Source organism: Falco punctatus (genome assembly GCF_963210335.1).
Source record: "Falco punctatus genome assembly, chromosome: 3".
Taxonomy (NCBI): domain Eukaryota; kingdom Metazoa; phylum Chordata; class Aves; order Falconiformes; family Falconidae; genus Falco; species Falco punctatus.
This window is the reverse complement of record NC_137582.1, coordinates 48,348,539-48,376,446: the sequence shown is the minus strand read 5'-3', so window position 1 is coordinate 48,376,446 and position 27,908 is coordinate 48,348,539. Positions and strand designations below refer to the sequence as shown.

The 27,908-nt window shown below is 36.9% G+C and overlaps 1 protein-coding gene across 1 annotated transcript; it reads right to left on the bottom strand.

The window, feature by feature from the left end:
• Positions 1-32: 32 nt before the first annotated feature.
• TCEA1 (transcription elongation factor A1) lies at positions 33-27,894 on the bottom strand. The gene is given in 10 exon segments (XM_080379447.1): positions 33-366; positions 1,444-1,515; positions 2,449-2,595; positions 4,431-4,571; positions 5,539-5,606; positions 7,471-7,619; positions 8,562-8,649; positions 16,357-16,462; positions 21,485-21,547; positions 27,657-27,894. Coding segments are annotated over 10 exon segments (912 nt in total). The 5' UTR covers positions 27,726-27,894; the 3' UTR covers positions 33-357.
• Positions 27,895-27,908: the final 14 nt, after the last annotated feature.

The window sequence follows — 27,908 nt, the reverse complement described above, 5'->3', positions numbered from 1 at the left end:
TAGAAAAAAAAAAACCAAGCCAATTACCCAAATGTTTAATTGGTAAAAGTTTAATGTCAACTTACTTATAAAAATGAAAAAATATTTTAACATTCACCATACAACTGAGCAACCTGGCCCTACTGACTATCAGCTATAGGAAGGCATTTAAGGAAATGATGGTTGTGTCAAAATAAAGGCTAACTGGCTAACTTCAGGCATGTATGCTGCTTTTTTTTTAAAAAAAAAAAAAAAAAGAAAACAAAACAAAACTCAAAAAACTCTCATTTGCAGGAAGCTAGATGCTTAGCCTAGTTTTTAAAGCTAATTACAAAATCCTCTTTCATACTGGTCCAGATGTCTTGACAATTTCTTCTTCTAACAGAACTGTCAAAAGAAAAGAATTTTTATGAGATCTTCATACAGCTTATTTCTAAATCTCTGCAAGAAGAAACAGAAACACAACACCATATTTAAGAGATGGAAATCACTAGTTAAAGCACTTGCTTATATCATAACCATTCCTTCATTCAAGCATCACTATAAGGACACTTTTGTAACCACCACCTTACAGAAGGTTCAAAGGACAAATAAACCTTTCCAGGTACTGCATCAAATGATTTCTAAGCTTTATAAATTATTTAACTCTCTTGGAGTATATATTTGAACAATATTCAGTAATCAGATATGTAAAACGATGCATATTTTCTTTTTTAATGCAGTAATTTTAGCATAGCTGTGCAACATGGTTCTGCAGAGCTGCAGCATCTTTAGACACAAAAAAAAAACGGAATGAGGGTATCATGCTTCATATTGCATGCCATCACATGTTAAGTTGTTAATTCTACAGGCCTTAATTTCAGTGTTTCTCCATTTTACTGGACTACCAGTGTCCCTCAGAATCTTTTATAATTCCCATTTCCTGAACTTAAAAAAAAAAAGTAAATTTCAGTCAAGTTATCACTACCCTGCACTTATCTTGACACAGGAATATGGCAGCAGTCATCTCTTTTTTTTTTTTTTTTTAATCCGCTCTTATTCTCAGAGTAAACAAAAAAATTCAGATAAAATACAACAACAAAAGGTCTAAAAAGGCCTATTCTACTCATCGAAGCAGAGACTGAAAATAGTTAGAATATCTTTGGGTGAAGAGAAAACACAGTGACTAACTTGCCACTGTTTTGTATGGCAAAGCAGTATTGTAACTAAATGTCACAATGACTAAGTCAATGTCCTAACTTCTCTCCCCCTTTGCCACCACTCTACTTGCGTGATCTCACACCTTCAGTCAAGAATACTTTTCTAATCTCAAGGTATTTTGCAGTATCAACATGTAATATCACTAATGTGCTAAGAAATAACCAAAAGTCAACAGAAACTCATTTGTCATTTACTGTAAAACAAAATTAAGCACAGAGCCTGGCTGTCTGCTAGCAAATATGCAGAGCAATCTAACAGTCTTACCTTCCATCTGTTTCCACATTCATTACAGACAACAAACGTTGTCATGGGTTCATCAGCACTGCGGGTTTGAACCTTTGGCAAAGGCAAAAGCCAGAGTGGAAAAGGAAAATTAGTATCCTGAACTTTTGTTAGTATGTGTTCAATGTGAAAGTTTAAAATCAAAGTTTAAGGAAACACACTTGCATAAAAAACAAGTTAAATTTCTGAATCAATTGAAACTTTTTTTATCTAGAATATAAAGCAATCATAAACTTATGTTTTGACAGATTTAGAAGCACTAAAATATCAATTCCAGCATAGAAACTGTGCGCATACTTGCAGGAAATAATTCTGCAGTAGAACTACATGTTCAGTACAGCTTTACATATATTTACTGATGCAAAGGCTTAAAAGTCTCATGATTGAAAAAGTTTTTTACTTAAAGCATCTGATGCACAGTATTAAATTATAAACGCAGCTGATCCTATGATCAAAATTACGTGCCCAGAAGCACTACAAATCAAATTAAACCCTTTCTTGCACATGTCTTAATTAAAATAGAGAGTTTGTAGAAATGATTGTATATCAGTGTCTATTGTTAGTCAAATAGTAGGTTATATAAATACGTTATTTTTGTGTGTGTATCGTTATTTTCTGCTATTTATTCCTTCTGTAAAGAAAGGTTTTCACACATTAAAACCAGTAAAGTAGCTCTTCTTCACATAAAACCACGTTAGTAAGATGTAATATGAAGAATTACCAAAAACTCAGCATTGCAAAGAAACTGATGTTTCAGGCTATATAGATAACTCAGCTAGGATTTATATAAAATCTTTGGTAATTTATTACAACAAACATTCACTACATAAGCACACCTATGTAGATCCAGCCACCTTCACATATTTTGTAATTGGTTGGCATTTTGTTAAAAGGTCAATTTGTAATTAAAATATCTTTTCTCTGACAGTTTTTATACAGGATTTAAGCTTTGAAAAAGGAAAACTAAGAGTCTGGATAGCCATGTACCTGGGTATATGTACAGTTCTTCTTTTTGCACTTGCCACATGTAAACAGATCAGTTTGGGTACCTCCCGTTTTAGCCATCTGGTGCTCTCTGATAGCTTCTTTGGTCAGATTTTTCCGCATTTCTTTCAGCTCATCACTTGCCATTTCCTTTTATGGACAAAACCCAGACAGTTTACTACAGTTTGTTTTAAACAAGTCATTACCACTGTGTAAGCCCATACCATTTTTCATTTAGAATTGATGAACAACAACTCTATTGAAGGGCAAAGTAATTCTACACATTTTTATTCTTACAAGACTTAAGTTAGGATATTTCACAGCACAGAAGCTACAAAAAGTTTTTTGGTTTTTTTGTTTGGTTTGTATCTGGGGTTTTTTTACGCAGCTGGAAAAGATCAGTAAAATTTACATTAACACACACCTAGAAACATTTCTATGTGGATGCATTTCTGAAATTCAGAAATGTAATACCAAGACATGGTAGAGGAGGATTTAAAAGTTCTCCAGAGAGAAGGAAAATGTCCTCTCCCTAGGTTAGATCCTTGCATAATTATCTAATTCACCCACAAAAGATTATTATAGGAAAAATTTACACTATTTTGACTATTTCTATATTTCTACTGATAAATATGGTATAGCCATAATTTACCATGTTACCAGAAGTCATATACACTTAGTTTCAAAACACTAACCAAAGAGCTCAGACTCACCGATTTTCTTTTTCGTTCAATACAGTTCTAGCATGCAGGATCTCAACAACGTATAGTAATCAAGTGTGCACAGCAAAAACAAGCTGTTCCATTTTTCTTCAACAAGGTTTTACTCCACATCCCATGTAGATGTGGAATGCAAATCCTGTATTAATGCTGTTTCACTTAAGAAGTAATTTTAACACTAAGGGGGGTTTTAGCCTTTAAAATTTTAATCCAAGACATTAATTAAAACAAAGAATGGGCACTGAACAACACGAAACATATGTTTGCGCATATGTACTTACATACATGTAGAACCAAAAAACTCAAAATACATACTGAAGATACAATCTACATTTCTTTACACATTCCTTTATTGGCCTCAGTTTTCCCTAAGCTTTACATAAAGCTGGGGGGGGGCGGGGGAGGGAAGAAATAAACCAGAAAACCAGAAATCTTTCCTTTAGAATAAAGCTCATCATAATTTTCATTACTCAATCATAAATTTAATTTCTTTCAGTCTCCAGGATAGTCCTTTACACCTGATTTGGCGGGGCAGAATCCAACACATCCAAGCAGAACCAGAAAACTGAAACCAGATGTTAACCATGCTTTCACTTTTCTCTCCTATAAAATCCAATCTTTTATTTGACTCTCAGGATTTATATTAATTTGTAAAGACAGTGAGCATCTGAATGGGAATCTCTATTCAAGTGTCCCAGCTGTTATTTCAATAATTTAATTGATTTAAATGTATGGCTTTTCCTATTTACTGTTAAGCAGTCCCTTCAAAATCACTTGAAGTATTCAAGAGACAGATTCAAGAAATAAACACTGAAAATGCCAACAGGAGGGGGAATGCTCTTTAAAACTACAGTGCTATACCTTGCATAGGAGTATAACAGCAGAGGTTAGTGTTTGAAAAACACTTAGCAAGACAGGCTAACACTTACACATCCAGAAAGGTGAACAGGTAAGAGCTTGGAATCACTAGCCCAGTCATATTTAGATCTTCCTAAACTTAAAAAACTATCACCGATATATCATGTAGCCTTTTAAAAACAGCAAAAATACCATGTTTCAGGAAATATACATGCAACAGCTTACCCGCCTTCTGACTTACAGATAAAACCAGGTATTTAGGAATCTGTAATTCCGGCTGTGTAAGCCACAAACAAGCCAGTCTTTCAAAAGTGCGGGCAGCTTACAGGAATTATTTTTATGGCTAATAAATACAGGCCCAGATGTAAGACCAGTAGGGAAAAAGTTCAAGACCTATGCTTTACTTACCTCTGCTGTCATTTTGGCAAACTTGTCAGGAGGAATGTTCCCACATAACACATTTTTCCTTAAATTAGGATTCTTCGCATCCTTCAAGTTTGCTATTCTACTTCGTACCCTATTTTTGTATTTCATATCAGTGTTTTTTAATTCTTGAAAAATAGGTGCTTTGAATTTAAGGAACAAAACATTAGAACAGCAATATAAAGGATTCACTTTTTGGGGCAACTTCTCTAAAGCAACATACTTCTACACTGTTAATCAAGTCCTCCCCCTGACCCCAATCAACAGTTACTTTCACATTCAACACAGCAGACCTCATGTCTTCCTGAAGCCTAATCACAGTTTAACACATGGTCAGTGAAATCTGAATTTTTGGGTAGTAGGATCTCAATTTAAATTGTGACAGTTCACCCATAAATAGATGTCCAATTCCTTGACCTCATCTTGAGGATTAACTGGTTTCTAAATCAAATATTCAAACACTGGCAGCTCACTAACAGATTTTTAAAACAGTTTTGCAACAGAGACAGGAAATTCCTTAACACGAATGGTGGCTGACTGTAACTACTGAAGGACATTAACATGTTAGAATCATGAAGTTCCGACTATTTCTATGCTTAAGAATATCTTCCTGCCCTGTCCCCCCAAAAAACCTAAAATAAAAAGAATCCCAGACATCTGCTCTGTAACAATTAAAATACTGCTACCTGAACGCTTTTGAAAATTTCAAATTCATTTAGAAATGATCTTGGAGAAAATGAAATAAAGACATTAGGAAAAGATGAAAACTGTTAACAAGAAAAGATTTAAAAATAACACAGAATAGCCCAGGATTTAATGTCAGCATTCTTCAGTACGGTATAACATTGCTGCTGCAAGGAAAACATACTAAACTGAAAAAAACCCCACATGCGCTCACCTACACACATTCCTACATGTTTTAAGGCAAACCATTTAGGTTGTGCTAGTTTTTTAAACATTAAATTTCTGCACTGATATGTTGAACGCAGTTTCCTATTTTTGTTTTAAATGAAATTCAATATATAGATCAAATTAATTTTAACTTTATCAATGCTTTTAATAATACTCTTGTTCTAGAGCACATAGATGCACAACAAAGGATATCTTCTTCAATCTGAGAACCCAGCTCTTCTTCATCAGCACCAATAGCAATGTAATCATCTGAGGAAAACAAATATTAATATATTAGCAACCTGATTATGTCATCAGTGTTCTATATTCCTGAGAGCCCATTCAAATAAATCTCTGTAACCCAGCAACTGCAGCAAGTTTTCCTTTTGTATAGGAAAGTTTCATCTACTGTATACTTACCCTTTCAAAACCTTGTTAACTTATTACTTGGAAATTTAAAAATAAGTGAAATGAAGAGCAACGGAAGTTTAAAACAGTAGAACCAGCCTAAGTCTTTCAAAAAAACAAAAAATCTACAACTAGTTGCAAACAAATAGTAACAAAACCCTCTATTATACAGAAAAATTTCAAATATTCTAATAGGCTTGGCAAATACCCATCTCCACAGAATATCTGTGCATAGAATAGACTATTATAAAAAGAAAATGTTTTCTTTTGTGTTTCATCAATTCTTTCAGTCCACAGAATGCAAGCATAAGTAATTAATGTTTTGCATACATGAAAGGGAAAGACTTCACTAGAAACATAGTAATCAAAGAACAGAAACAACATTATTGGATATTTTTAAAAAACGCAAAGCAGAGACATGTCCTAAAACACTTAATTAGAAGAAAAATCATAGCAATCTTGAAAACAATGCAACACTTGACCTAAAATGTCTCAAGATAGTTGTTTACTCTTTCTGACCAAATCCCTTCCTCATAAAGACAGCTGCCTTTCCAAGCCAGCTTAGGACAATTAGATGCAGTATGTGTTTTCCTCCTCATTTTAACATGGGTGTACTTCAATGAGTAATCCAAACACAATTTCTACTTTAATCTCATGCAGGAGGCCAAAAAAACAGAAAATAACCTTATTTTTGAGACTGACATTCAATCCATGGGTGATCAGCTTATATGTGCTGTAGAAAGTAACATAGCAAAAAGTGTTATTGGAAGACTAGCTGAAAGTAAAACTACATATAATCATGAATACTAAGACGCTATATGCAACTTCCTGCTCACAAATTATTTAGAAGTCTATGAACTACATATCCAGAGGAACAAAAATTCATGTCTTTATTCAGCTTTGATTACTGTCTGTATCTCAATTCATGATTTATGTGAATTAAAAGAAAGAGTGAAGAGGGTAAAAATGGATGACTCAAATCTGCTTACACTGGGTCAGGTTACACTAAGCTAAGTACAGAGGAACGGGAGCTGAGTCATAAGCTCTTGTAGAAGGACCCACATGAAAAAACACAGGTCATTCTGAGGAGTCCAGCTTTCAGTTTGCTTCTTACCTAGCATATAATTTGATTTGTCCGCTTAAAGACACCCAAGTGTACATGAGGGGGGAAAGGAAAAAAACCCCAAAACTCTAAAGGAATTTACAGATGCTCAAAAGGCATGAGGATAGAGCAATGCAAGACTGTCTTATTGCAAGCTATCTCAATGAAACTTCAAGATTAAATCAAAACTGAAAGGCAGCCTTCAAAAACCAAAATCTGAAGGCTGCAGGATCTCTGGTGTAAGAAATGCAGGCATGTATATAGTGGCACTCTCAGTCAGCTATTAAACAAAAAAACCAAGGAGCTCCCACACAAAGATTTAAACAAGGCATTAAGGAGGCAATAACCTTCCTGAAAAGAAGTTCCACTGTAGGCATGATATCAGATGAACAGAAGCCATAAAATGTCCCTAGAATCAGCAACAAAAATGTATTTCAATACACTCCTATGCTGTCAAGGTCACTCACTACTTGCCACTTGGGTGAACTGGCCTATGGGTATATACACACAAATGGACACAAACAGGATTTATTCTACCCTACAGGACAGGATAAAAATAGAGTGGGAAGGACTGAAGTACAGAAGGAAATAGTTAAACGTGAAAATACAGTCTACAAAGCTCACCTCCTGTTCTCAGAGCTGCAGAGAGCATTTCTCTACATTTCACTCGTACAGAATCTGAAGTGCTTGGAGCCCGGGGAAAAGAAGGGATGAAAGAATTTGAGGGAGCACTACCCTCCTCCTTCCTGCTGCTGGAATTGCTACTTGAACTGCTAAAAAAAGGCAAAAAGAGAACTAACATTAAAGGGTTTCCCCCCCCCCCTTCAAATAACTTTGTTCCAGGGCAAAACACAGATCTTTTGTTATTTTTGATGGCATTCCAAAAAAAGAACATAGGCTAATAGAGAAACAGCAGGTATTCCATTCCATTAGGTGGTATGTAAGTTTTAGTTCTCAGTTCTCTACATTTACATGAAATCTCACCCACCCGCCCCCATCCCCCAAACTTTACTTTAACAAAGTGAAGATACATCACACTAACAGTCACTCTGAAGCGAATGCATTGCATTTGGTCTGTTTACTGTACTTTTGTACTAATTACTTGATGTAGCTTTGCAAACTGTTGCATCAGGACAAATGGTTCAAGGTTAAATTTCAATTTGAACATGGCTGCTGGAAACAGATTCACTAAAACCAGAAGCGTACAGAAGAAATGGGCTTGCAGGTATTATTTTGCAAATGTTCTCAGTTTCATGTCACTGTAGTGTCATTGACATGAGCTCATTTCTCTGACAACATGTATTTTGGGTCTACCAGAAAAAATGCAGAATGAGATTGTTTATTAAACATAAAAGCTAACAGACAAAAGAAGTATTCTAAACCTCTAACATATGCAATTTCCACAAAGCTGTGACTGAAAGTTCTTTTACAGTCCTCAAAGCTCAGTGCTAGTACTGAGATGGAGTATTTGACTGATGAGACAGATGGCATAAACAATAACTAGTCTAGCTATATCTTGACCCATGGCTTTCATCTTTTTTGTAATGGCAGCAGCAGCATGATTTACTTCCCTAACAACACACATTTCTTGTACAATTCTATGTAATTCAGAAAAGAATGTGAAAGCTGTCTCTAATATGACAAATCTGGACCAAATAGTTTAATGTTAATTTATGCTGAGTGAGATTATTTTATAGTCATGAAGAATTAAACACCTTTCTTCTCTTGCTTCAGGGCTGTTTTGTGAGGAAGATGCAGGCTCCTTTTTCTTTTCTTCAGAATCTTTATCCGTTGAAGGTCCATCTGGAAATACAAAACACAAGAAACACTTTTACCCAGAAATAGTAACTGATTTAAAGCAGTGGTAAAATATCTTTGATGAGTTGGAAATGTTATCAGCTCCCACTCTCTGCTTTGACCTTCTCTTGCAGTGCATCCTTCTACTCCCCAACACCCTCCGCAACCCAGCAAATGGTAAATATGACAACACTTCAGATCCTTTGAGTCAAATCCAGCATCTGCTTAAACTGGTAGTGAAGACATAATGAAAACATAGACATTTATGATTTATTTTTGCCAGCACTGCTGCATGAGGTAGACAGTAACTTCTTCAGCTACTATATCAAGTCTCTGGAGTTTGTCTTCCATGTTTTAAATAAAAGTTCCTACTAAATGCATGCCATTTTTTAAAAAAATTATTTTCACAGTATTTCTAACAAGAGACTGAACCAAACAAAACTGTGGTGTGAAAGCTACCATGATTGCCAAAAAACATGAAGATAATTTTCATATGCTTTTGAAGGAGTTTAAGACACGCGCAGAGTATTTTCTGTGATAGCTTCTTAAACTATTTGCCTTAGTGTTTAAAATATTTGAATTTGCCTTTACCATTCAGGCTATGTTTAACGATTATTTTATAAAGAATAGAAATGAAAGCCTTCATTAAAAAGGGCAATGACAACATTAATTTTAGCCTAGCAAGAACACTACACCCTTTTATTGTAAAATGGAATTTGCAGTGGCTAAATTGAACTCCTGCTTTGATTTGCTCTCTAGAAAGGCTGATTCTCCACTGCCTACAGAGAAAGCCTAGCGAGATTGGCATCACTCACCAACAGATTTTGTGAATTCCTTCACGAAGCTCTTACAAAGCTGCCATTACACTTCTAAATCTGTAGACTATATTATTGGGATAAGCACGTACCACAGACTTTTAAAAGAACAGATCAAGAAAAGGGAGGGAAATCTGATAAGTCTCAGTCTTTTTAAATTTACATTTAAAGCTACACAGAAAAGATATGGAACTGAACAGGATTTTGATCCTTCCCTGAACTTCTGAGCTAAGGAATCTATCAAATCAAATACCATTCTGTTAAAAAAATCAACATTACAAAAAGGAGACAAGAGACAGCCATACTAGATCAGATCAAGCAACCCATCTACTATCCTGTCTCCAGCTGTACCTAAAAAGAGATGCCTACAGCACAGTTTAGGAACCAGGCAAGCACACAAAGATACTTCTGCAGAATATTTCCCCAGCATTCAAGGTCTTAGAAGTTCAGTGACTTCCTCACCCACTGTTTGTAACCTTGTATTCAATCCTTGATAAATTTCTCTATTAAAGGAAAAAAGAAAAACACAGTAGATGATGCACTTGGACTGTCTTTAATAAGCTACTGTTCAAAAAAATCCTAATAAACATACCAATTTAACAGCTATTATTTATAAAAAAGTAATTTCATTAAGAAAGCAAATGAAGCTATAAACTGAATGGATCACACAAGTTCTTTACTATGATACTGGAAGTGCCCAATACTAACAGAAAGAAAACAAATCCCATTTTCCACATGCATATTCACATGACTATTCTCTATGGCAACAAATGCTTATATGATAGATAATTTTTAAAAATATTCTAAATATGCATGTAATTTTGCGTACATTCATCATTCTTTAGGTACATAACCATTTTTGTCAGAAGCTTTAAGCAAACTGATAGGTCAAACAGGTATCTTGGGGTACAGCTCAGGTTCTGCAAAGCAGCATAGCTGCCTTAGAGCTGAAGTCTGCTTCAGCCCATTTACCTCCATATTTTTTTCTAGCACACAAGTTGTCAAATTCAGAGCTGACCTAAGTATCTCCTGCTTATTTTGCATCAAATACACCGCTATGGTATAGCTGTCAGCTAGTTTACCAAACACTTCCATTTAGCCCAGCATCATTTCCTCAGAGAAGACAGGCACCTGAGAACATCTGCCAATACCCCAGCTGCTTCTTTCCCTTATGGAGGGCAGGATATACATTAGGCATGGGGATAAAGCAAGATATAAAAGCACAGCTCTTCCTACACCTGCAGACCAGTCTACACAAGCATGTCTCAAACCAAGGTCAGACTTCGCAGCTGAGACAACTGGACAAGCTTCAGCAACTATGTCTTCAAAACTACAATTTCTTTAATCACTTGAAGAAGTGTTTATAGATACTTTTGTTTAATCCAGTTGCAGAAACCCAAAAATAATGTTAACAATATTCTCTACTTGCTAGAAATATTCTCCTAAGAATTTAAGTCATTCACTCTTATGGATCATAAACTGGAAAGCACCAAGGAAAGGAGATCCAGTGTCAAGTGGTACTTATTCTTAAACTCACATGTTAATAAGGATTTCTTATTTTATTAAAATACTGTACTGACAACAGAAAATGCAATTAACAGCCTGCTAGACAGTGTTTCAACTGTCTTCTGGGGAAAGGAAAAAAAATTATCCTTGAGAAACTAGAAGTCCCTAGTAATAAACCTATTTTACATTCAATGGCCAGACACTAATGGAAAAGAAGAATGACAGCTAACGGGAACTACAACCAAACACATAAATTCTAACAAAATAAGATGGAAAAAATGGCCCTTTGTGAAATATATTTAAAAATTCCAATGAGCAAGTGATTCACATCAGGAAGTCCACAGAACATCATAAATGTTTATATAATATTAATTACAAGTTACTTTTAAGAGGCACAATTACTTTTTCAAGTTTATACAGCTATTAAAACTTACCAAAACTTTTTTCAGAAACAAGTTGAAATTGTCATCAATTTTAGGACTGCAAACTTTTAACTTCACAGTTCTAGCTACTGCAGCTTCAGAAGGCCATAAAAAAATTTTGAAGCCTTTTTTCCCCCCCTAAATAAGAGAAGCTAATTTATATTAATGCTTCGTCTTAAAAATACAAAGAACATGCTAGTAACATGAATTGACTATTAGCCACTGGAATAAGACTATCAAATTCTGACTACTTCATTGCAGTTCTCTATGGGACTTGCAATTCATTTAAAAGATACTTCTAGCTTTTCCAGTGAAATAAACTCTCCAGGGTCAACCACAACACGACAGTGTTCTTCATTAACAGAACAAAATTTTTAATGTAATAACATATGGCCACATAACATAATTAAACTGAACGTTAGAAGCTATTAACAACATCATCATAAATTTTTCTAATTACAATTCTATTACAAGTGAACTCAAGACACTTGCTAGTAACCAGAACAAATTTAGAAAATATAAAATGCAACATTATTAATTTACAAATTTGTAAGAATTTTTAATTAAGAGTTTTTCAGAAACATTAATGAAAGGTGGCTAGTTATTCCCTGGAAGCACATGAGAATTTAATTTAGCGGATTATCGTACATTACTGATTCAGGTATCACCACTAAAACTTGGAAAGTTTTTCAAGTATTCAATTTAAATAAGTTAAAGGAAAGAGACACATTAACAAGTAACTGACAGCATAGTCATTAATTTAACAAAACCCCTCATATTTAATAATTCTTTAAACCCCATTTTCCAGACTCTGACCAAAATAATCTCAAGACGCACAAGCAACTACACATCTCAGCAATTCCTCTGCAAGATGTAGTAAGATATGAAGGTAAGATCATAAAAGTTTCTTCCTAGGAGTAGCATAGGGAGGAAGAATATCTAAAAATGTATAAATAACATAATCATGAACTGTCTGCCTCTTTCAAAGATTTTTTTATTATTATTCATAAGTCACAAAAGAACATGACACATGAACTTCTTTGCTATATGTTTTTCTCCCGTACAGTATGAATTTGTATCACGTGTTATTATCTATTGATAATCCTAACAAATTATAGATCTACTAAAGGTACATGGAACAGTTCCAAACATACATTTCACAGGAGGCGATTGCTACAGCTCATACCTGACATGGAAATGAAACTATTGAAATTATTTTTCCACTTGATAACTTATGAAGACATGTAGTCTTCTGTCAAGAGTAAACAATAATCTTAAACACTATTAGACTGCAATTTAGGAACTTGTTTTGCCAATAACAAATTTTTTGAGCAAAGCCAGTAGATTACTAGATGTCCTTGAACAACTTCACCTAATGAGAGCATTAACATACCTGTAAGACAGTCCTAGACCATACCAGCTTGCTCCTGTGGCATCAAACCCAGGTTCAAAATAACAAAGGATTATATGAACAATGTAATCCAAGTAAAACACTTCTGTGAAGTCTGGCTGCTGTTATCTTCTCCTGACAACATTAAGCACTTAAACATTCTTTTAAAATAAATTTTTTCAGGCATGCACTTTCTTGAAATAGGCATTTAAAAATGTTTATGGCCCCATTATTAGTTTTTAATACTGGCAATAAGTGATCACACTTGCATTTAACATTAAGATTACCATCCAACCATTCTACAACTCCAGTTCAGTGCATAAACTTATTAGACTTAATTTTACTTAGTTAGAGGTCTGGACATTCTTTTTCACCATATACTCTTCAGAGTTCAGTAAGTAATTATTTGTTATGGAGAATGTTAAATTCCTTAAAGAATTTTTTGCTGTGTTTTTTTAATATAAAGGAATACTCCTTACAACCTAAATGGGCTTGCATAGATTCAATATCTGCATAGCACGCTCTGTATACTCAGCTACTTGGAACACAATCATTATTTGCAAATGCCTTGTTATAACTGAACAATAGTTTATTCTGAGGGCCAAATTTGCTTCCTTATGTAAATTGCAACCAACTTGGCCATGTGGTTTAACGCTCTTACAGCAACATCTGAAAGCAATCTTCCGCTGTAGGTCGCTCAGTGACTCACCTCGGACAAAGACTGCAAGCCCTGTGCTGGGCATCTTCCAAACCCCCTGAAGAACCACAGGTAACCTGGCATGGCTCTAGTCAAGCCACAAACATCTGGTGATTCACAACCTTACTTTGATTTCTTTTCATGTTTCCCATGCATTCTTAAAACCTAAGTTCTGATAGCACTGAACTTAAACAGTACATGCAGCCTGAACCGTCAACAATTCTTGCCTAAATTCAAAATGTCATTTATAAAAATAACTCACAAAGACTTCAGATCTCTGAGTACAATGCTTGGTACGATTAACAGCTGTCCGCTTCTGTTTCCATCTTTGATCCATACCATTTTACATGCACTATAAACAGCATAATCGAAACTGATTTCTCAAGCAGCTCAACATATGGTATTTCGTATTCTTCTGAGAAAGTCAAAACTAATGATAAAACAGATAAGAGTACTTTGTAAGATTCCCACCCATACTTTGCACACCCGAGATACCCTATCTTCCACAGTTATGAGATTTTACGTTCTAATGAATTACTGAGCAATGAAATGAGAGATGAAACATTTGCCCTACTATGCTTTATTATAAAGATTTACATTACAATCAAGGAGAATTTAACTACGTATATTTTGAACACAAGCAAAAATTACTTTCAGGATTAATTTGATTTTATGCAATAAGTGCACAACCACAACTATACTAGACCTGGCACAATAATGTACATGCAATAATATCTGCCCTATAACAAAAATTAGAGACTGATGTCAAATATTTGCTATTTATTTTCCAGTTCCTCATATGTTTGACTTCACGTGATGCAAGAAGCCTTAGCTAGTCTCCCAACTGTCTTAAAACCATCTGAATGTAGCAAGCCATCAAAACGAAAAGGTCCACCTTGCCACAATATGTTACTGCCATAATTCCTGTGCAAGAAACAGTAACTGCAAACAGGCTGGGCCAGAAAACTAATACAGTTGAAACTTAAGCCAGAAGAAATGAACAAAACAATTAGTTTCCAACTGGTCAGTTTCCAGTTCTCATCTCCTGGATAGCCACTTCAGCACTCGTGGTAGCACAGGAGGGAGCAAGAGAGCACCCGTGCATATGGGAAACCAGGACCAGTCCTTTCCACAGCAGCCTACATCCAGATTGACTTGCTGTGACCATCAGGCACCACGATCTTATTCCAGGCTTCTACAACATGAACTCAGGTAAGAATAATACTCCCTGTGTTTCACAACATTGGAACACTTAAAGACCAGTCAGCTATAAGTAACAATATATTAAGACAAGTTTGACTGACAAGATGCTTGCGCTAAAAAAAGAATAAATAAAAGATGACTACTTTTACTGTCTCAACAAATAAACAGCAATTCCATTGCTCAAAGGACAGCAATACCCAGAATGGCTAGCTCCCCCCAAAAAAAGTATCTGAGGGCACTCCCAAAAATTCAGAAGTCTGTGGGGTAAAATAATAAAAAATAAAAATAATAATAATTAAAAAAAATAAAAAGAGTACTTCCTCTACTTTATTGACTACACTAAGTTGCAGTTGCAAAAATTTTGAACTTTAGAGAAAAAAGAAAGCCAACAACAACCATCTTTGATAGGGGCTTTTTTTTTTTTTTAACCTAGATTAGTAACTTGAGAGCTAGGTTACTCAAACCATCTGCTGCTTTTAAGTCTTGGGGCAACTCAAGTTAATATGCACGTCTAGTTTTCCACTTCTGTATCTTACCACTTTTATACGTGGATATAATACAGTTGGACTTCAAGATCTAACTGGAAATTTAAACCTAAAAAAGTACATAATTTTCACTATTTACCAGCAAACTCTGATAAGATCCTTTATAAAGTATGCATTTAATTTATAATAAAAATAATTTCTTATCATATCTAGTATTACCCAAATTTCATTACTGAAACTAACCTAATGAGTATCATCTACCTTTTTAAAGGTGGGTCAAAAAAAAAAAAAAAAAAAAAAAGTCTGCTGCAGAGGCTGTTGTCTCTTACTAGAACACAGAGGTTGAAAGCTGTGACAAATTGTCCACTTCTATACACATATACTGTCAAATGGATACAAAGTAATTTCTACACCACTTACAAGAGAGCAATAAAGTATCTGATAAAAAACTTAAATAGATACAAAGAAAGAAAACAGAGTACCACACAGTGTATGAACAAAAATACCTGGACACCGTTTGAAATTTGAGTATTTTCAAATACATTAGAATTAAGTACTATAAATAACCCTTGAATAAAACTCTGCTAACAGAAAGGTTTCATTTATTGTATTCACTGCTTTAAGAGAAATTAAACAAAAAGTATTAACTAATTAAAATTTGTTTAAAACTATGATGGTTTTAGAAAGTGCAGATCTATTTCTCGCTACCTGTAAGTCCTAACAGATTTTTAATGTCAACTTTTTCCTGTTTTTTTCTTCACAAATCACTTTAATACCAAACTTCAAAGCCTCCACAGCTTCATATGAGATTTTGCACAAGTTCTGCAGAGTACCTGTTATATTTAACAGAGGAAATAGTCAAGAACAGGTTCGTTAGTGCCAAGTACTGCAGTACAGTCACTCTAGCTCAACAGCAGGCAATGAGACTTCAGAAATGAGTCATGTCACAGAAGCTGGCTTCCTACTGCTTGCCAGCCCCAATAAAAATGTATTCACTTTCTCTCTGAATACACTTTCACAGTAATGCACTGATGATAGTCAAAGAGTAAAAACCAACTACATCAGTGCAGAAAGTTTCAATACTTGCACAGGAGCACAAATGTATCTAAAGCAAAGCTGTGTCAAAAATTTGCATCAAGACTGCATACAGTTAAAACATGCAAGAACAGGGAAAACAAAGTTTGTGTTGCCATACCTAACAGTTTCTTCCAAGACTTGATAAGAGATTTTGCTAAAGATGTAACTTCTTCATCTGTGCTTTGCTTGCGTATGGCATTCACTGACATTCCAATTCTGGTAGACTGCAATAGAAATATTAATATATACTATAAAAGGTGATACGAAAACAATTTAGTAAGTAAGCATATATACGTTTGTACTTTGACATAATTTTTTTAAAGTTTTTCATTGTTGTTTTTGTGGGGTTTTTTTAAGAATATCAGAATGAAATGCTGCAAGGCTTTACAAAACTTATTTTAACACCACATATTTTTAACTAGGAATACAACAATATTACCATTTGTCTCCATTACAGAAGGGGGGGGGGGGGGGGGGGGGAAGGCATGGCAGGCAGGAGGTTCAAGGGGAATCAATCAGAAGATTTTTGCTCCTAAACAAAAACCTCTGCAGAACTACTAGCCTAAACTAAGTACCACATTCAAAAAATCTATCAACATGAAAATCATATATACATCTTAATGTTATATACTTTTTTAAGCAAAGTTCTAGCCTCAAAACCTTATCTTTCTGTGAAGCAATGACTGTATTTATATTTTGGCATGATGAGAAGCTTGCCAATTGCTTCAGTGACTTCGTACTCTTAGAATTCCCATTTAGTGGCTGTGAAAGAAGCTGTAATAGCAGTTGGGAGCAACCACATTTTAGATTCCTAACAATTTCAGCAATACCGAGATTCTCTAAAGCCTCAAGCATAGAGCGTTCTGCTTTTAGATAGAAACAGTAAGACTAGCCTACCTCTCAGTCAAGATAGTGGACAGGCTTTAAACCTTTGGCACTACTGCCACCAATAGAGTGAAAAGGAGATTAATTTACAGTCCACTCCTTTTACTACTCAGAAGATGAGGACATAAATTTAGCTCAACAGCAACAAATTTCACTTTAGAAGACTTTTAACACGCTAATCGAAGAAGCAGAACATTTCCACACTTTTAGTTTCACAAGAGAAGAAAACTGTTTAACAATACAAATAAGTATTTTATCATAATTTCATATTCTGATGACTACATTTTGTTAAGATGCTCAGTTTTGTTGCATTTACCATTTATGGGACTCACCAAATATACATTTTCTATTTACTTTTGCAGTAGTTCATCATAAATTTCCTTCTCCTTCAAAGGAAAATTTAAATTTTTGTGGCTTGCTAAAAATGGAAAGTATTTGTTCCTGTAAATTACTGTTACAACCCACGCTAAACTTTCTGGGGCATGGATGTGGTACATGACTGGAAATATACTGAAATATTCAGTAGATATTTAGCAAAGGAAGCACATCAAATAACCTCAGGTCTGAGTGTCAGCTCTAAACACCTATTTTGGATTAAAGAAAACAGACGGTTACTCACCTGTAACTTAAAGTGTTTCAAGATGGACTCTGCTCACCCAGACTAACAGTACTGGCCAACTCTCTTGACATTTTAAACACATACTCCTGACATTATGCTCAGACAATAATGAATAACATGTGCTTGGAACTCCATAAAATACTCACCATACCTGAATGAGAAAAACATAAAACCAACCCTCCATTGATAACTGGGCACAACCACAGCCTACTCTCATCAGCAAAAAGACAAGACACCAACTTACAGACATAGGTAGAGTAAAACTCAAAAACTCAAGTAAAACTCAAAATTAATTGGATAAATTAATTTCTTCTTCTGATCACATAAGAGAAACAGATTCTAGTAACTGGCTAAACTGCCAGCTTTCTTAAGGTAGTACATAAACATAGTTCATTTGTTTGCTTTTACGGAGCACTTGATATAGCCTCGCCTAAAGAGAGGGGAAGGAATGACCTACCAATTTATTAGCCAGAAAACTGACATGGGTAATCACATAAGACCAGTGTTATATTCCCAAAATGACTGTGCTTTAATGACAAACCAGCTGTCAACATTTGAAATTTCCTCAGTCTTTCAGCCTACAGAGCTGTTCCTGTGAGAGCCATTTTAAGTGGAGAACTCTGGTATTTTCACCCAGCCCAATGTAACCCGTAGAACTGCTTTATCTCTGTGCCAGTTTATAAGAGTGCAGGCATATGAAAACCTTTCTCACCCTGTCCAAAATGCATTTTTAATGGATCATTCTTCCCCACTTCAAATTCTACACCACTTTTTATCTGCTTTCCAAGAATCAAGAGGCTCAGACACAGCGTAAGACAGCTGTTTTCACCCCTGAAGCATTCAAGATACAGGCCAAGCAGCCTTCAGCTGGTATGAGCAACAGCTAGCATAAGTATCCTATGACTGAACCCAAAACAAATCATACAGTGGCAGGTAGTCTTCTCTAAACCTAACCAAATGAGAAAACATAAGGCACATAGTTGGTGAAAAGCAGCTACCCCTGAAGCAAGCAGAGCTGTTACCAACTTTAAATTCTACAAGTTTGGTCCAGGTGAGCACCTGGACCAAAGCAGAGCCAAATCAACCCATGAATCAAACCACTTCCAGGTTTCCAGGTCTCCCCGGCTCACCGGTGAGCTGGCAAGGACTGTACATCACAGCCTAGTTCTGCATACATACATTTAATTTCCAGTAAAACCTGTCTGTTAAAATTAAGATGGTCTGTCTCACTCACTGTTTAGCTGGGCACTACCTACAATTAGCACCAGGGGCAGGATGCCTTTAATACAGTGTGGCTGCTAAACAGATTTGCAATTCTGACCACCGGATAAATCATGTGTGAGGAAGGCTTCTGGCTCCCTGCCTAGCTAAGCAAGGATAGCTTGCTTACGTAGATCTCATTAGATGTAACACAGTGGTATTATAGTCTGTAACCGCTTCAGTTTTCTGTGACAAAAATCAGGCAACAAGCACACACTTCTTATTCCACATACCTGTAAATTGTTCAGAGGACCTCACCAGTTCAGACTGAAGGAACAGTTGTATTACAGCAAAAATCATCATTTCTCTTATTACACAGGAATAATGGAACTATCGTATCAGCTAGCAGTGCTGTTCAACGTAGCCAGCTTTCAAAACTCCTTTAAAATGGGAGTGGAAGTATGTTTTTCACTTGTGTCATGCATTCCAACAGTTCGAACACATCAACAGATATCTCAATCTACATAGAGGAAGTTAGTGCTCCCGCTTTCTCACAATTACCACTCTTCCTAACATCAGCACACTACTGATCCACTACCAGAATGACACATATGATTACTCTGCATTTCAATTGTAGCTCTGAGTCCTCCACTGCTTAAGCAAATTTGGGAGACAACATAGAAAATGTATGGCAGACTTTACATATTTGTAAAACTATCAACAAAAATAATGTAAAATTGAGTCTAAATATGTTGCTAACTGTAATCTTAGGCAGTGGAACTGTTTTGAATACAGCAGTGGATACTTCAAGAAAGACTTCATTACTAAGCTACAGTCAATCTACTATGCAAGAGTATGCTGAAACACCTGATCCCTTCAGACCTACTATAACACAAGGAAATCTTTCCAAACTCATGTAGTGTCTACCTCAATACAGATTAAAAACAATATTTTACTGCAAATATTATCTCACTCTAAAAAACAGGTACCTGTCATATGGATGGAAATAAGTAAGCTTCTTTCAAGCAGGATAGAAAACTGGGCAGAATTAATATGCAACCCTATATATATATATGTGTGTGCGTGTGCACGTCAGGGTCACACAAGTGCCCTAAAAGGCAAACAGTTCCGTTTGTTTGTACTTAGCAAGACATAGTTAGTACTCTTATCAACAGGGTCCTCCTCTGTTGATAACATTATGAAGGTTTTCATTGCAACTAAGAAAAGATTAAGTTATTTACTTATACATTCTTCAGATCCTTACGGTTCTAGGTAAAATTTTCTGCTGTTCTGTGTAAAGCTTCTCCTAGCCTCATTCTTCATACTACGCAGAACAGGGTTGCATAGCAACATTTACAGAATTTCTGGAGTACTTGCAGAGATAATTTTCTTTCCAAAGGCAAAAAACATTATTACACAAATACTGTGTATTAAGACCTGCACAAAGAACTTCAAAAGAATAAGGTTAAGAGAGGTTTTTCCTGGGTTCTGATGTTGTTCTGGGGGGCAACTTGAGGGTTTTTTTTCGGTGGGAGAAGGCTGCAGCATCATATCAGCCATGCTTATTCACGCATGAAGGTGACACTTTCAAATTCCTATTTTAGGTCACATACAGCATTAGTAATACTGTACTAAGTACCTTCTGCAAATATATAGGATGCATACATCAATAATGACATTGCTACTTACACTTAAGATTTGAACTTTATAGCCAATTCTGTACCTGTGACAATTGTCACTTAGAAAAAATTCACTTTTCAGTCTCTTCCAATTTAAGTGGCTACCACAACAAATCAGGTCTTACATTTACCTCTGCCACTTGAAAATTTCACAGAGATCTAGTTACTTTGGAACAAAAGGTGTTCATTGATGAATTACATGACAAACTCTGGAACTTGACATGCAAATAAAGTTCACTGAGTTACTTTTTGAAAGATTTTATAAAGAATATATAAAATACTATGTTAGATACTCTCTACTAAATTACAAAGAGTATGCATGTGAGAAAGATTGTACCAAACCATCACTCCTGTTCAGGGGAGTAAAAATGGAGGAGGAGGAGTATAATTATCTATACACTACCCAGGGTCAAATACAACTTGCCTGAAGGTATGAGCTATGTTTTTCTTCACTTACAATCCAAAACAACAACAAACTACATGAGAAAAGAAGGTAGCAGCTGTAATCACTTGTATATTTCTTCAGAAGGAAGGAAACATCACATTTGTGTTAGTAAGAGCCTAAGATTATACGTAAGGTGAGTATAAGCAGCTCCTCCCCTTTGTTCTTGACAAAATTCATTATTTTCAACTTAAACAGAAAGATAAGCTTTAAAAGCTTGCTACTGGAAGAAAACACTTAAGGTAAGTGCCCTGAATCAGGGTGAAATAAGACTAGTTACCCTGTAATAACACTAATTCTTCCAAGGAGTTTCTACATAGGAATCTACTTTAATAGTGCAACCTTCTTCCAGATTTCCTGGCTTCACCTTCATCATTGTGGTCTTAAAATTTAGAACATAACAACAATAAGCAAATAATACCTGTAACAACTCAAGGGTCATGGGAATATTCTTAAGCTCCTTCAATAAATCAAGAGCTCCAGCCTGCAAAAAAGAAAAAAAAAAAAAGTCAATTTAGAAGCAACCAGATACTTAACATAAAATATCAACAACATACTCTTATCTGCCTTCAAGGTCCCAGCCCGCATTCAAACCATCAGTTCCCAATTCATCCACTAACAACTCTAAGCCAAGGAATGTTCTGCATCACAAACTCTAAGCGTTAACAGGCCTTAACCCAGAAACAAACCTATTCACTCAAAGACCAGAAAAGTTTTATCCCTTTTAATTCAAATGTCAATTAAAGCACACTGTCAATTACTACTTAACCAATACATCCTCAAGAAAACAGCCTCAAGGGTACTTGACAGCACCAGAAACAAGCCAGACAACAGCAGCGATTTTCAGTTCAGAACAACCTCATCTGTTTTAGCACAAGAACTTGGGAGTTGAGGAGCTCTGCACAGTCCATCAATAATGCATATATATGTATGTAACCGTATATATAAAACATATAGCCAACATTCTTAACTATATTCGCAGTGGTGTGGTAAAGCCAGAAAAGTTCACTGGTTCAAAAACTGTCATCATGTTACACTATTTTACTAGGCACTGCTATAGCTTCTCCAATCAAAAAAGACAACTTTGCAAGTGTGTCTACCAACAAATATCCAAAGAAAAAACGCAGAACAAGACATGCTTTCAAGTGTTATTTTCAACTGTTAAGTATTAACTCAATGAAATATATAGATTAGGCTGCATAGATTAGTGCAGACAACACTTCTCAGCCTATACCAGGCTAGCCAAGCATCAGCATGTTCCAAACCAGAGGCCAGAGCCCATCCTCATGTGCTGTAACACCTGAGCTTATGCACTTGTTTATTATTCAGCTGTTGTGGGTTTTTCTTTTTTTCTTTTTTCCTTTTCCCCTTGTAAGACTACAAGGAAAGGTACAAACTAATACTGTGTAACCAGATGCTTTCTAGATAGATAAGTTAATTTCAGAGATTGTACTGTCAGGTATTAATAAACTTTATACACAGCTACTCTAACAATTCATTCCTTGGCAATGTTGGCCATACGTTAAAAACCAAGTTTTCCTAAACGCGAGCTGCATAATTTACTTTAACCTCTACATCCTCGATGATTTACCACCTCTACTTCAGCAAAGCTCTGCACTATCCTCTTCTTACTGTGCACACAGGTTGTCAAGACTATAGCAACATTCTAAAGGCTGAGATGACTTTGCAACAGCAAACATTCAAGTGCATGTGGTTCTGAACCTGTGAGCTATGAATAGCAAGAATGCAACTGCCTTCACATATAAAGGCCACTCAGGCTAAGCCTCATACCTCCCCATTTTGTTTGTTGTTTTTTTTTCTTTTTAAATCCATGAGATTTGGAAATAAACCCCACAATATTTCCATCTTGCAGATCTTTGGAATGATTCCTTTCTCTTTCCTTACCTCTCTCCCAACTCATCCTATTTTGTTTACTTTCATATGTATTTTGCTTGCCTTTATTTTTAAATTCTCCCTAATCAACTTCTAATATGACACCTGTTGCAAGGAAACTTTTGTAACATCCTGCTGCATCTGCAGGTCTCACAACATAACCACTGAAGATAGCACATAAAATAACCACCAAGAGGCGAGAAAGATGAAAGTGCAACTTCTGTGTCACATCCAAACAGGCACAGCTCTGGACACTTGCAAACACCTGCTAAAACCTCTGTTTCTTAAACACATTTGACAGCAAAGAAGCCTCTAAAAACAAAAATTTCACTACGTCCCACCTTACACAAACCAAATTCACTTATAAAACTAAAGTTTTACTATTTTGCCATCACAGCAAGAAGTCTTATTTAACTTTTATTCATGATACACAAAAAGTCTCCAGTTTTAACCACAGAATTTTAGCAGCAATGATGCAAGACTGGGAAATATCATGCTGTTTTCAGGTGCTAAATTGAGTTAGCACACTAAATTATTTCCTTCTCTAAGCAGCCATAAGTGGTTTCTTCTGTGCAAACACAGATTCAAGTAAAGCAAGTTAATTATCTTCACTGCTACAAGACAAAATCAAATTCAAGGAAATTTTCTTAGCTGAAACAGAACAAATTACAAAAGTCAATGTGCTGTTTTCAAAAATATAATTCAATAATACTTACCTCCAAACCAATTAAGTTATTAGCAAACTGTACACAGTATGTGATTTCAAAATAAACACAGGTTATTGTAGTTCGCAATTTCAGCATAATGATACTGTAAAGCAAAGTAGCACTCTTTTCACTTCATCTTAGAAATACAGTCCAGTAAAAAATTCTTTGCCTCTGTAAAATCCCTTTCCAGTTGCACACGGCAAAACGACTTTATTATTCCCAGTCTAAACATTTTCCAAAACTAGTAACTTGACACATAGGTTAACAAACCATGTAATCAGTAAAAAAACGCAGGTACTCTCTACAGAGATGTTACCTATGTTTCATATTGTTTTCTGTACTGAATTACCAACATTTCTAATGCACTAATCTTTCTAAGCCTTCACTCTAATCAATTAAGTGTACCAAGAATTAGACACTATAAAATTAAATTTAAATTGAGTTTAAACTCACAGCAACTGAACTGTTTTTTGTAACCACTTTTCTTAACATAAAGTCAAATGCCCCCTTTTTCTCAAAACCAGAGTGGAAGTTGCACAGTAAAACTTTTAATTCCTATTTTTCCAATATAAGACTTCTCTGTTTAAGAAAACCCAACCATTAAGAACATTATTACAAATTTTCTTTTGAAAGCATTTCTATAATATCATAGAAAATGAAATGCAATGCCCCATTCCACTAGGCCAGTTAGCTTCCAGTTTACCTTGTAACTTCAATTAACACAAGTCAGCTTCATACAGATTTATTAGATTACTCCACTTCTCTCAGTTGATCAGATCGTAACACAAGAATGATGTTCTATATTCATATTTTAAAGCTATGCTTCAAGCAATAGAAAATGGAATACATTTCTGAAGACAGCAGAGCTGTCCAGCTCTAATTCTGTCCTACTGAAGGAAGCAAACATTTAATAATGTGAAAAACATTACACTTCCTTCTCTCAACTTACTTAACTGTTCTTGATTTTTTTTAATTCATGGGTGCAACCTTTTTCTTCATACCTATTCATTACAGCAGCTTAATAAAAGAAAAGTGTACTTACATACAATAAAAGCTATAAGGAAGGCACTACATGTGTTTTAATCCAATCACAGTTATTCTGAAGGAGTAATACCTATTTCAAACATGCAACCAATATTTAAAATAACATCAGAAATATGTATCTCACACTGTATTAAATGCAACATTGCATTATTATTTTGTCCTTCAAAACAAAAGAACTACATATATCACTTCACTGAAATAGTTACGAAATCTGCAGAGCTACAATTAAGTCCTTAGTCAAGGCAAATCACCAAGACTCTGACTCAGGATGGGTGTCTGCACAGCCTGCCTTTTCAACTCATCAAAAGAAATGCCAAAACAGCACTTTGCCACAAGCCACACAGTCACCTTCCATAGGAGAGATGAAGCATCTCTTGCCATCTGAGTCTTCCTAACTTCAGAGTAAAAAGTTATGAAAACTACTTTTTTTCTTTTATTGATGGTTTCATCAAATCATTCCCATTCAAAGACATACACCAAATACCTGTTCTTGTTGAGTAAAAATGGAGAAAAGAATACAAGAGATTGTCAGCAGCACCATTATTCAGTAGATAGTTATGTAAGAATGCATTTCTCAAACCAGCTTGATCATTGTGAGACAATGTAGTACCTCTTCATAGACATGATCTTAATAATTTCACTAAAGTTAGCATTTTAACTGCAGGGCATGATCAGGTAGGAAATCACATTGTGCAATTAAAGAAGAAATACCTTACATCTGACAAAGCCTAGTATGAAAAACAGAGATATCTCCTGGGTTAAATAATGATGTACTTCCTCTCCTATCATACAACTAAGTGTTTTTATCAGGGTACACATATGTGCTTTGGATAAAGCATCAGTTCTCCACTATCAGCTGCAGAGGCAGCCTTACAAGGTTTTTGAGACTGCGTCAAGCTAACAACAGAGCCACCTGTGTGCGATAAGCTGGAACAAATGAGTTCTGTTCCAAAGTACAAAAGCACAACTGCTTCTGGTGCTGCCCACACTCTGGTTTCTGGGATGGGGGTGAAGGTGAAGACCCAGCTGCTGGCTCCAGTCACACACAGCCTGGCCCAGCTGTGCACGCTGCATTTGGCCACATCAGACCTACGCTGACCCCAGTGAAGACAATGCACTAGAGCTTTGAAAGTTAATTAGGTTACACACACTAGAGCATGAATACTCGTCCCCAGCTGCTGCTAGGAATTACATCCGAATTCCTAAGCCTTCCAGATCACAGAAAAATACACCGTAGTCACTAGGTGCTTCTGTAGTCACCAGGTGCTCCTCTGGTATCGCTGTAGTGCTGCTCCACAACATCAACAGCCTTTCCCACCTTACCTGGGAGCTGCCATTTTCTATTGTCAGAAGTCTTCGAAATAAAATTGAATAGACTTCACTGTATGATTCTCATTACCGTAATAATTAAACGTTTCACAGTCCACACACTTTCACCTTTTCAACACCTTATAGGAAAGAGACACTGCTTCAGTTTTAGAGTCAGGAAAGTGAGACATTTAATTAATTTGTGCTGAAAAGCATGGGGAATAGAAATAAAGAGGGAGGGGACAAAAAGAAAAATATAACTAAATGAATAAATGCTGGTTGTAGAAAATTCTTTCCACTAGACAAAGCTCCTGTCTCCTCAATGTATCATTAGGGAGTTCAAATGTATCAGACCTAAACCATACAATATTATGGAACAGCAGGCATTGTGAAACACAGCAAAACACGGCCTGTGTGTACTTGCACTGAATTTTTTTGGATTCTGAATGAAACAGATTTCATTGGTTTAATACAATCAGTATTTCTATAAGCATGCAAATCTTCTTTAAAATGTTATTTATAATTTCCACCGTCTTAAACAGCAGAAAAGAGACTTCTATAAATGGAAATTCCACACTGCTCAGTTCTGAACTACCACTAATATTGAGCGTTTAATGCACTGTCATAATGTTATGTATTAAGTAGTAGTTGCAGGAACAGCAGCAATGACAAATACACAAATTAGAAGAGAATAACAACGTGCCCACCCGATAAAGAAGTAGTAAACACAGTTTACAATTGTATGCTATTTTATGTGTAAACCATCAGGCATTTGGCGGCTGCTGCACACTCTGATTTTACTTAGTTTGATGTTTTTGTAGGGATAGTGTAGACATTATATGGTAACTGAGTAAGTTCTATATCGAGAGTATACATGAGAATAGCACTTGAACTAAGCTAAGTGGAATTTACCTATATTCCTCCTCCATTCGGCGGCAGAAGTCGTTCCCCAAATAAACACAGTTGAAGTGATACTTTGTTTCAGGTTAAGAAAACAAAACGCAAAGTGGCTGCCATCTAGTATCCGCTTCAGCAGTTTGTCCACACAACCCCGGGCACCCTGCCGGAGGAGCAGGGCCAGGGCTCCTCGCTCACCTCCTCAGCTCGCCCGCCCGCGTACGGCGCCAGTTTCGGTGCCCGAAAGCGAAGACAGCCCACCGCGGGGGGGGCCTCTCCTCTAGGTCCCGATCACAACCCGCTCCCGAGCGAGGCCAACATCGTGACTTTAACGCGCGGGAAACGGACAGCAACGCCGCTCACAGCCAGGGTCGGCGCTGCGGCAGAGACCCCCCCTCGGCCGAAGCCGCGGGGCTGGGCCGGGGGGGGGCACCGCTCCCCGCCCGCCGGCGCTGCGCAGGGCGCCCGGGGGCAACCCGCCGGTGAGCAGGGCCGGCTGACAGGGCGAGGCCCCCCCGCAGCGGGCGGGCCGCGCCGGCCGGCGGCTCCACGTCCACTGGCGGCGGGGCGGGGGGACCCGCCGGAGCCGCCGGGCAGCGGGGAGGGAAATGGAGGCGGGCGGGGGGCCCGCGCGGCGGGAAGGAGAAGGCCCCGCACCCGCCGGATGGGGGGGGAGCGCGGGGCCGGCCGGGGCCCGCGGGGGCTCCGCACCGCCCAGCCGCCTCCCGTCCCGTCCCCGCTCACCGCGTTCTTCTTCTGCACCATCTTGTCCATCTTCTTGGCGATGCGAATGATCTCGTCCTCCGTGGTCATGGCTGCGGCGGTCCGAGCGGGGCCCGGCGCGGCGCTTGGGAGCTGAAGCCGGCGGAGCAGCCCCGCCTCCCCTCGGTGCGCGGGAAGCGGCCGGGGCCGCCGCCGAGCTCTGCGGGCAGGAGCGGGGCCAGGCCGCGGCGCAGCGCTCCGACCCAGCAGCCAGAGCGGCGGCGGCAGGCAGCG